The 11,332-nt window shown below is 40.6% G+C and overlaps 1 protein-coding gene across 1 annotated transcript; it reads left to right on the plus strand.

Annotated features, from left to right (window-relative positions):
* The first annotated feature begins 838 nt into the window (after positions 1–838).
* Positions 839–8,122, plus strand: CA4 (carbonic anhydrase 4). The gene is made up of 8 exons (XM_086624859.1): positions 839–851; positions 1,623–1,676; positions 2,298–2,468; positions 4,985–5,142; positions 5,881–5,973; positions 6,218–6,281; positions 6,732–6,895; positions 7,934–8,122. Exons 1-8 carry the CDS (start codon positions 839–841, stop codon positions 8,120–8,122), a joined length of 906 nt encoding a protein of 301 aa, XP_086480985.1.
* The last annotated feature ends 3,210 nt before the right edge of the window (positions 8,123–11,332 follow it).

An 11,332-nucleotide genomic window follows, 5' to 3' on the forward strand; every position in this document is an offset into this window, starting at 1 on the left:
AATGTAGAATCATAGAATGGTTTGGGTTGGAAGGGACCTCAAAGATCATCTAGTTCCAACCCCCCTGCCATGGGCAGGGAAATTCTCCACTACACCAGGTTGCCCAAAGCCTCATCCAACCTGGCCTTGAACACCTCCAGGGATGGGGCATCCACAACTTCTCTCTAGAAATCACTACCTTTCTTACAATGCAAATGTAGCAATGTTGTTTACTTTTCTCTCAACGTTATTAAACGTTTGCTAAACTAGGAAGTGAGTCAACATTATTTTTTCCAGCATAAATTTAATTTTCCTGAGAGATGAACTAAAACAGTATTATTTTCTCAAGATCACATTAATTGCCACGAGCTCATCCGATTCTCTCTGTTGGTACAGCTAGCCACATTTTACATTGAGGTTCTATTTATAACTTCTGAGTACTTAATAGATGGATGGTATTGCTACGCTACTGATATGAAGACAAAGGTGTTAAAAGCAGTTACGAGCCTACTAGCAGATCTGCTATAAAAGACCACAAATTATGGTAATTAGCAATCTAATGACAGGGCTCCTCCATAATAATCCCTAAAAATGGATCAGCCATTTCCTAAAACGTCTGTAATTTACTAATCATAAGTGAATGGAAACTATAGTATTAATCATGATTATAAGAGGTTTTGAATTGTTATCGATTAAAGTTAAATAGTGAAAGAGAACTATTCCTGCTAAGATTCATTTAAACTTTATAGCCACTGAAGCACGCTGCCATAAACAAGACAGTCTGTACTTTCCTGACTAGATCAACACATGCTTAAGTTAAATCAGCTCTTTTCCTCTGTATTTCATATTTCTTCTGACCATGAAAAAGTCAGGTTAGGTTAAGACGTTCTATTGAAAAATTTTGCAACCCTTTGTGTGGGATCACAGCTGAGTTAGAGTAATACCTCTTCTTGTCTTTCAGGAAATGAGACTCTTCATTTCTTAAAATTCCTTATTGCACCAAGTAATCTTTAAAATAGTTCCTGGAACGGCATGAGATAAGTCATGTTGCATAAGTGAATGTACAAGTATGTGAAAGGATGGCAAGGACAGAACTGACAAAAGGAAATTTATTTTAACACTACGTATATTCAGGTGTGGAACTTTTGCCTCAAGAAGTTGCTGAAGCCAAGGTTTCAAAACCAAATTACTTAGAACTGCAACCCATCCAGAGCTTTAATATTTCCTGCTATCACAGTTTTTGGAGGGAATATTAACAGGTGTAAACAGATTCATTAAATAACAGGAGATCTAGAGAGGGGCCAGAGCTGCCTACAGCAGGGGTTTTATGCTCTCTCCTGAATTATTTGATATTAGAACCCAGCTAGACTTGCTGGATGGAGATCTTTAGCAGCTAAAGATTTCTTTACAGCTGAAGCACTCACCTCTCACCAGCCATCGTTGTCGATATATTTAAGAAATGAAACATTCTAATAAAATTGGGCAGACAAAACCAAGTTGTCAAAACTGTGTGCTCAGTTATCACTCTCTAAGGATGACAAATTGCAGATTCATTTCCTATCTGCTTTTTGGGTGGACAATTTGTACAGCTTTTCTTTCATCTGATTTTGAATATCTGATGGTTTTATTTTATTCTTTTTTAGTTGGAAGCCACTGGTGCTATCAGTCACAGAAGTATGAAGAGCCACACTGTGCAGGTACTGCTAAAAAACTTATTTTTCCAATCACATTCTGTGTTGCAAAGACCCTCTTGACAGAAATAATGCAAAAATTCAGGCAACTCAGCATTTAATGCTGCACGATCGTGTTATATGTAAATGTCAGTGTTAAACAGGACAGTGTTACCAGTGTCTGTGCTAACTATTTATTTTATTTCCACCAAGAATAATGCTATAAATATAAAAATTACTCTAAATACGCTCCAGAGGTAATCTCCACAGCAAGCTGGGTATAGGTAGCTATGTAACTCTTGAGGATAGTTATGAAAAATCGAAATGTTCTACCTACAACTGCAGCTTTTGTTTTACCAGCAGTGTCCACCACCAGCTCATCCCTGTGTCCTGCCCAGCCCTCCCTGGAACTGCCTGTGCAGGAAACAGCATTTCACTCCCAGCACCACCACCACCGCATTTTTTTTTTGGTTTTGCTACAGTTTCCAGGTTTCTCCAGTTCAGCCAACCTCAGTGGTAGTTCACGTTCTATTTTACAGCCATTTGCATGTGCATATTTTCCTGTTAAGCTGAACAGAAAGTTTTTGATGCATATCAGTATTTTTAAAACTACAAAAAATGACATGCTTTTTTCCATCCTTAAAATAGATCCTCGAGAATGGTATAAAACATACACTACCTGCAAAGGAAACAAACAGTCACCTATCAATATTGTCACCAAAAACGTCGTTTATGACAAGAGTCTTAAGCCACTGAATTTTGAAGGATATGATTCGAAGGGGTCTTCAAAATGGAATATAGAAAATAATGGCCATACAGGCAAGTTCTGCCAATTATGTTATTATGTGATTTATTCGTGCTTTTGCTTGGAACCATCCATTCACTTCTTCCATGTCCTGGGCAAAGCGTTAGATATCCCCACCGCTACTTAAAAGCAAGGAAGCAAAAATAAGATAGCACCTTTATATTTCAGAAGCGAAACTTTCAGAGCACCTTCTGAACCAAGGCTTTCTGGCAACTTTGTGGGAATTACCTAGCTTTTGGATTCTGGACATGGTCCTTGAGCATCTCAGCAGAAATAAGTTCTATGCATGTGCAGAAACAGAACTTGAGATGTTTAGGGAACCTCTAAGTCAGACAACTTCTAGGACTGGGGGTTTAGGACAAGAGTTTTGACAGAGGTCTACAGGTTCTGCTGAATGCTCCTGTTCCCTTCATTCCTGGGCTTGCCCTTTCTCACCCTTGCTTCTGCACAAAGAAGAATTCTGCAGAAGAACATCATAATCTGGGAAAGTCGTTCAACCAATGGCTCGCAGTGTGTGTGTGTCTTACCAGTTCTTTAAATAACCATCTGAAATGTTCTCAGATTTCAACTATTTTCTCTGCACACGGAAGTAATCTCGTGAGCTTGTTGGATCAGCTGATTCAGTAAACAGTGAATCAGTGAACAGCAAATGAGTAAACAGTGAATCAGTGAGTGGTAATTTAGGACTGTTTCACTTCCTCCACTTTTCTTCACTGAAAGCAATAATAATGATGATGCTTCAACAATACTATGCTAAATGACTTAAACTTTCAAAATAAATCTGTTGTTCTTTTTAAATGATCACTATGGGTTCTTAAACTCTTAAATGGATTGTTTTCACTGCCAAATCCCTAAAATGGAAAGTTGCAAGTAGCAAATTATTCAAAATGGAAAGGTAGGAAGGTAGACAGCTGCGTAGATTTTTATAGCCAGAGGTTCTAGTTTAAAACATCAGTATTTTGATGGATGTTTTGGCTTTTCACTAGTATACAGGTTAATGATTTTCCCATTACAGAATGATATTCTAGAACGTCCTTATTACAGTTGCTGGGTAGAAAAATATCTTTAACACAAAAAGAAATATTCGTAAAGAGTGGTCAGAACTCTCATCTTTCCCAGCCACGCAAAAGGATTAGGTTTTCAATCTGGGCTTTTAAAATTTCTTTCAAGTGCAAACAATTCCTGGGCTACAACTCATACAACACTGGAACTGTTATTGCTTAAATTATAGCTGCAATTAGAAGCTCTACATGAGATTAGACTATCATTATGTTCGATGATGTGCAGATAACAAAGGTCAGTGTCTCAAAGGTCCTACAATCTAAATAAACAAAGCCAACGAAGGTATGTTACTCATCCATTTACAGATAAAAAAGCAAAGTAACTAAATGACTCACTCAAGCTTCCAGTTCATTTGGAATTCAGAACAGGAATTAAATCTCTGGGGCTTCAATTCAGGTCAAAAGAATCTTTCCTATGGAAAGAAAAGTACTGTGCTTAATGTAGAGGTCCTAATAAGTAAATTTTAAAAATATATCCCAAATGTCTCAAGCGCAGGAAATGATGGTGATTCACAGCTAGAAAAATATCTCCTAAGAAAATTTTGGTTTGCTGTTAACAACAGATCAAGCGTCCCGTTAAACAGATATAATGACTTAGATGCTTAGGCTTAAGTCACAACATTACCCTGAATTAAAACACAGTACTTTAAACCTTGCCTAAATCAAATGTTACAGTGCAGACAACAGGAGATAAAAAACGATGCTTAAAATCAAAATAAACTGTGATCAAGTTTACTTTTATGAACACTTTGCTATAGGGTGCTCTTCTGGACAAAAAAATGAAAGAATACAGGGGTTTTTGAAAGGTGTAAGTAGCTCTGACTCCCAGGGTTACAATGGCAGTGAACAAACCCCTGCAGATCCCCTCAGTGCAATCAAGCAAAGACAGTCTATTACCCTGTTTTCTTCAAAATGCGATTAACTGCTGAAACTCCAAAGGATGTATCAATGGATCCCATAAAAGTTTATAAAACCCTTACCCCAGAACAATCCAGAGTAGTGCTCTGTCCTTTTCCTCCATTTTACAAAAGGAAACAAGTATCATCAAATTCATTTTGTTTATTATTTACCCAACTGAGGTAACGGGGAGCTCGGCTCTCCAGGAAGCGAGGCTCTCCACAAGTCATTCAGATTCACAGAGCAAATCCCAGGTAGAAGGGGCAACAGAAGCTCCAAGTGCTGTGCCGTTGAGGGATGCCCAAATGTTGCATATTACTGGGAAGCGGGCCATGATATTTCTCCCTTTCATCCCAAATTAACCTCAGCTAGCATTTTGTAAGAGTTCAGCTTCTGCAGAGTCGAGCTTCTGGAACACTCAGTATGAAAAACCAAGCCAGAACTTCAGGATAAACGTGAACCTCAAGAGTATGCATCTCTATTCTCACATACTATTAATGTATGATCTGATTTGTTGTTTGTTTTATGGTTTTGTTTTTTTTTTTTTAAAATGACTTGCTTCTTTTCTTTAGTTAAAGTAACATTAAGCACATCCCCTAAAGTTGGAGGTGGAGGTCTGAAAAGAAAATACAAGGCAGTAGAATTTCATTTGCACTGGGGAGTCGAAGGCGTGCCGCTGTACCTTCCCGGGTCAGAGCACAGCATAGATGGAGAAAAACAAGCCATGGAGGTAGGTGAGACTCTTTGTGGATTATGCCTTTTACTCAAGAATTCCAGCTTTTTAAGATACTGTTGCACAAAAACGATTGGCTAGTTCTACGAAAACCCAACAGAGGAAATAAAGAACCGAGGACGCTCTGCTCACTAACCAGAACATGCAGGAAAACACACTGGTTTTGTATAGCACAGGCACAGGACAACCAACTCTAGAGTTATTTAGAATCATAGAATGGTTGGGGTTGGAAGGGACCTCAAAGATCATATAGCCTTTGGGAGGAGAAATATTCCAAAATCTACACACTCTGGTTATACCCTCACATTGCTTGTTCAGATTATGTATTAGTTTCTGGGACTGCAACCAGGAATTGACCTATTCAATCAAAAAAAAAAAATTCTCTTCAGGACAAGTTGTCAGCGCTGATACGTGTAGATTGGTGGAAGGAAACCACCCCCCTTTCAAACCATGATGTAAAAATCTGCCTGTTCCACTGCACAGGCTGAAAATTGAGGGCTGCAGCACTCCAGAGAGCACTTCCCCTTCTGGGGAGGTGTATGAAGTGATACCACTGCTGATGAACGAAGTTTCAAGTCATAGTCCACTTATTGCAAAGTTCCTGCCTCAGGTCAAGGGCCTCGAGCTGCCTGTGCCCAGCCCAGGAGCACCCAGGAGAAGCAGCCAGGCTGCACTCGCCACGATGACCTGTAGAGGAACACGACCAACTAATTGACCTTGACCATTGTGTTACAGCTTCACATTGTCCACATAAGAGAAGATGTTTCGGATCTAACAGAAGCAAAGAAAAATGCAGATGGTGTGGCTGTGTTAGCATTCTTTATAAAGGTAGGTAGCCAAATTTTTAATTGCCCATCTCAAATTTTGTGTTAATGTTATGGCAGTCCAAGACCTAAGCCCCCCTCTCTTCTGCAGGCATTCAGTGCCAGCACTTAGTTCCTTTACCCTTTTCTATATCCTGCTTGCTGATATCTTTCAGCCTTCTGGTTCTTTTCTGGTTTATTTACAATTAATTTAAAGCAACCAGTTGTTGAGAAATGCATGATTTGGAATCAAAATATTTCCATTTCAGGTTGAAGAAGAAAATAAAAACTATGGAACTCTAATAGATGAATTGAAGAATGTTAGATACAAAGGTAAGCCAAAACGCAACACGCTTTTATTTTGAACACATACACTACCAGGTAGTTCATGGTCCAATGTTGTCCTGATGACAGCAGAGATTGTTACTTGAGAGTCAAAGCCAAAAGATAAAGGTTAGTTTGCCAAGCGCTCAGAGCATCGCAGGTGGGAGGAATTCTAGTTCTCCGTATCCGCAGTGAAGAAGCTCTCCAGAAGCTGAAGGAGTATTCCTGCTTCTGCAGGAGGAAGCAAAGTGAGAAGAAAAACCTGCAGAGTGTTAACAGAAGGGGTGTGGGTGATGTGCTTGGTGGGACCTTGCAGCTCCAGTCAGGGATTTCCCCAGCAGCGCGGCGCGCTGGGACACGGGGACAGGGCTTCACACAACCACCGCGTTGGGGGACAAGCGTGAGCAACACCTGCAGCCACACGTGTTAACGAGCAGGATTTCCCCACGGTGTGTCTAGGGCAGACAGCACAGATGGAGCCTGTGCCACTGAGTTCCCTCCTCCCCCCTGAGGAAGACCTTGGAAAGTACTATCGGTACGAAGGCTCCCTCACCACTCCCGACTGCTACGAGGGTGTCACCTGGACAGTGTTTGAGAAGCCAATTGAGCTCAGCGTTTTCCAGGTAAGTCGCAGAGGGATACCCTGGAAGGTCTGCTTGGGGTCATCTGCAGCTGCCTGCTGACCCACACGATTCGGCACGCTGGCAGGGGCTCCTGCAGCACGCACACACTTGGCGTTAGCCCGAACACGGCCCCTAGTGCCGGGTTCTTGATGCTATTAAATCATGTCTCAAAAATGGCAGGGAAGGGGAAGGAAGGGGAAATGACAAGGTGAAAAGAAAGCCAGAAAAGCCCACAGGTGAACACCTAGCTCAGTGCTTTGTCAGCAGCGCTTGTAGTCATCTGCTCACCTCCCGAGTTCACTGCTTTTCTCCTATTGTCACACCTATCAGGATACCGGAACGGAATACTTCAAAATCCCAACTTTGGGTCTATCAGCATCAGCTTTAAGGAACCCATTTTTGTCCTACAGAGGGGAACAGCAGAATGACTCCTGGCTGCCTCTAAAATGCAGGTTGTTCAGCTGGGAGAGCACACCATGAAAACATCCAGATGTCCCGGAGCGGACTCTCAGCAAGATTACTCGCCCGCACAGCCTGGCCGAGAGCCAGCGTCCGTAATTTAGTTCCTCACCTGCAGGGTACTCGTAATCACGCAGTCACAGGGCAACGCTCAGCCACAGAGTCAGCACAGCACACAAAAGTGGGCTTCTGCTTGCTCTGGGCCAACTTCTTGCTGAAATACTTAGAAATTCGAAGTGAAAAAAGAAATCCTAGTCTGCTTACTTTGTGTCACTGTGACGTGATGGACAAAGGCAGGATGGTGTGCGTCAAGAGGACTGGTATAACCAGGTCCTTAAGCTGGAGAAAGCATTTGGCTCACACAGAAAGGAAGTCTCCATGATCTCCAAGGCTAAAAGAAGTCATCTGTTGGTGACCTCTGGCAGAAGCCTCCATCACGTTGTTTCCTGCAAGGTTTAATGCATCCATATAGTTCAAAACAACCCCACAGAGCAAGGCACTGCAAATTTATGTCATCACAACTTCCAGTGTTCTAGGGGAAAAGAATTTAACGATCTATTCTTTCTTCAATGTCTGCAGATTTCTCAATTCTCAACAGTTCACTTTGATGGGAAGAACTCAACGCACATGGTTGAAAATTTCCGGCCTGTTCAGCTTCTGAATGAACGAAAGGTGTACTGGTCCAGTGCCAGCATCCTCCTGCCTACTGCTAAGGTTTTAACGTTGGTCCCGATCCTTACGTACATCCTGAGTTCTCTTTTCCAATGAACACTTCTCACGTCATTCAAGGCTCTGGGCTTTTTGGAGAGTGGTTTTTTTTTGTTGTTGTTATTGGCTTTTTGTATCAAGTATTCTCTCTAACTACCAACTCACCATTGGTATCTGAATACAGAATTTAACCTTTTCCTCCTCCAGACACTAACCAAGGACTTCTGTTACTGCTCTTGTATAAAATAAAGCCCATTGCACTAAATCACAACAATTCAAAGGAACTGTGAGAAAGAGCTATGAAGATTCAATTTTTTTTTTAAAAAAAACCAAACCACCACTTAAAGAAAACATTAGGATGGATTATCTACAAGCCTGTAGTTTTAACACAACAGTGGAAGGACACTTTACAAGCCATACAGAGGACCTTCAAGTGCCTATGAAGGGTTTTGTTTGGAGTATGTTTACATTCAACACTGCAAATCAGGAAGACTGTAACACATGGAGTAATTCGTACCATCCCTCCCTTGTCCTACATGAAGGTACAATACAGAGCAAAGAAAAATGCTCACTCACAATTGAGCAACACCTTGGTCATCCAATCTAGTGAAGGATATGTGACAAATTTCATCTATACTAACACAATTTTCCCCCCTTCTTCCTTCAGAATATCTAAAGCTAATTTGTAGTTAAGGATACTGGATTCCTTTAATCTAATCTGCTGATTCTGGATTTTGGCTTTCTCTATTAAGCCTATTTATCCAGCCTTCTCTGGGATGCCCATGCCAGGTATGACGTGCCAAAATGAAAAAAGGAAACTCCACCACATATACCAACTGCACATCTGTGGACATTTCCTCTCTTTGGGGGGCTGTATTTGAAGCATGAGACTTTGATGATCTTTTACAGTTTTCATTTGACTAATAAAATGGAACAGCTCAAGAAATGGCTCTTCTTAGTATCACATTTTGGAAGCTTTTAAATTTCAGTTTGAACATTTCAACGTGAACATTTCCCTATTAATTTTTCCTTTCTTTTTTTTTTTTTTTTCATTCCTGTAAAATATTCACATATGTTTAAGATTCATAGTCTTTCCAAGAAGATTGTGATTTTTACTGATTTCTTCAGATCTTACCTCCTTACTTACAGAAAAGCTCAATATATGGGGGAATGGGATTTCCTTACATTATTCCAGTTCTCTCTCTGAAGACAGACATAACTGTTTTCTTTGGCTATTGCCATATAATATGTTACAGCTTCTTAGAATTTTAGATTTTGACCATACCAAAATAGGATTTTGTATTAGCAGACTTGTATTTTTTTCGTTAGGACAATGTTTGCAGAGGTGACTTTATGCTACAGCTCTATGGTCATTTTCAGGAAAATCTTGACAGTGGGACTAACCACCGTACACCAAAGGAGAAAAAGCAGGGGGAAAAATTATTTTCATATTTAACAATCAATAATATAAGCTTAAAAAAACCCATATGGGAAAGCAAATTCACCTTTTTATGTTTAGAGGAATGATTAAGACTTTAACTGTATTTTTAGCTAACTGAAAAACATTTGAGAAGCAAACATAAATTAAATATTAAAGTTGAACAGAGACCTGTATTTTCATTGCCTTGAGTTTTTATTTCTTTTGACCTTGCTGAAGGGGAATCCACACAGCCCTCATTCAGAAAAGGAACGTGACTTTTTTTACCTATTTTCTTCACAACATTTAGGGTTGGGTCTGCATTTTTGAGGAGGGGTGGGGGAAAGGGAGGGATTTGCAGTACATTGGGATGTTTCTGATGTCAACAGGCGTCTGGAGGTTTTACATCACATGGGTCAACTGGTTATTACCTGCACATAGCAAAATTGCTCTGACACCTTGCTCAGCAGAACTGGTGCACACACCCAGCCCATCAGGTAGAGGATAGAATTTTTATAATGAAGGGAAGGGTCCCATGGATTTACCCAGCATAACGTCACCTTCGTACAAACACTCGGCTAGTTAGTTCACCAGGATGAAGTTACCTACTTGTCCATCTGTTGAACATCCCTGTGTTAGTTGTGTCCTTTATGTTCCTTAACATCCCACAAGTAGGGAACGCAGCAAGAAATTAAGAGGAAAGATGCTTTGTTTTCAGGCTGGTTTACAAAATGCAATAAAGGGAAGTGTTCTGAAAGACTCACGTTTTATTGCTCTGTCGAGATTTTCAAGCAACATAGTAAACAGCACAATCACATCCAACAGTCCCTTAGGACTGGGAGCTCCTGCTTTAAAGACAAGTGATGTTAATACTCCTCAGGATGCCTCCACCCTTTGCATCAAACCCTTTAATGCACCACCCTTTGCATTAAACAAGCCCCCTGCATCTGCTGGGAATACGTGTAAGAGCCCATCATCCCTCTCCATTCAGATTATTTACTAAATTAACGAAGTGATTCTCGTTTCGTAGGCAGCTCTCTTAAGGATGATCGGAAGGGACTGTGGAGGATCTGGGTCTACTGTCTTTTATTGGCAGTGATTCACAGGGTCAGCTTTTCCATAGGTTGTGCCTCAGTTTACCATGTGTGAGGAATGTTGACAGCAACTAGTCACAATACGGGAGGATCTTATTTACCATGAAATATATTAAAACATTACTAAGAGGAAGAAACAAAAAATCTGCTGAAAAGATGGTTAGTCCTCTGTACTCTTCCCTCTGTTACTCTTCTGCAGAAACCTCAGCATGAGTAAAATCTGAATGGACAAGTATGGCCATTTGCACTGAGTGAATCTGAATTTTATGCCCATGAGGAAAAAGGAAATACTACAATCTGCATCTCTGTCAATGATCTAGTTGAATTTGTTCTTTATCAGAGGCATCTCTTTGCAACCAGGCGGACACGTTCTGTTCTGGCGCAGGACGTGACAATCACAGGACCAGTATTAATGCAGTAAATCAATACAAATCCACAGCAAAAGCTACTCCATTTAGAAAACAGTAAAAGACAGGAAGGCTTGTAGAGGGACATTTGGTTTTCTTTTGTGAAGACAGTTATGGAAAAGCAATTTGCTGTTCCACAGGTAGCTCCAGGCACTGATTTTCCAAGAATTTTGTCTACGCTCCATTTGGCATGATACTTCTTGTATTGCGAAGACACTAAGAAATGACCATAACTCCTGAAGGACCCATAGCCAAGCTGTGATAATGCAGGAAAGGGTGGGGGAAGGAACAGAGATATTCAGAAAGACCTAGAAAGAACAGCATTTTCCCACGTACAGAAAAGTTAAGGCAG

Source organism: Tauraco erythrolophus, chromosome 21 (genome assembly GCF_009769465.1).
Source record: "Tauraco erythrolophus isolate bTauEry1 chromosome 21, bTauEry1.pri, whole genome shotgun sequence".
In the NCBI taxonomy this organism is placed as follows: domain Eukaryota; kingdom Metazoa; phylum Chordata; class Aves; order Musophagiformes; family Musophagidae; genus Tauraco; species Tauraco erythrolophus.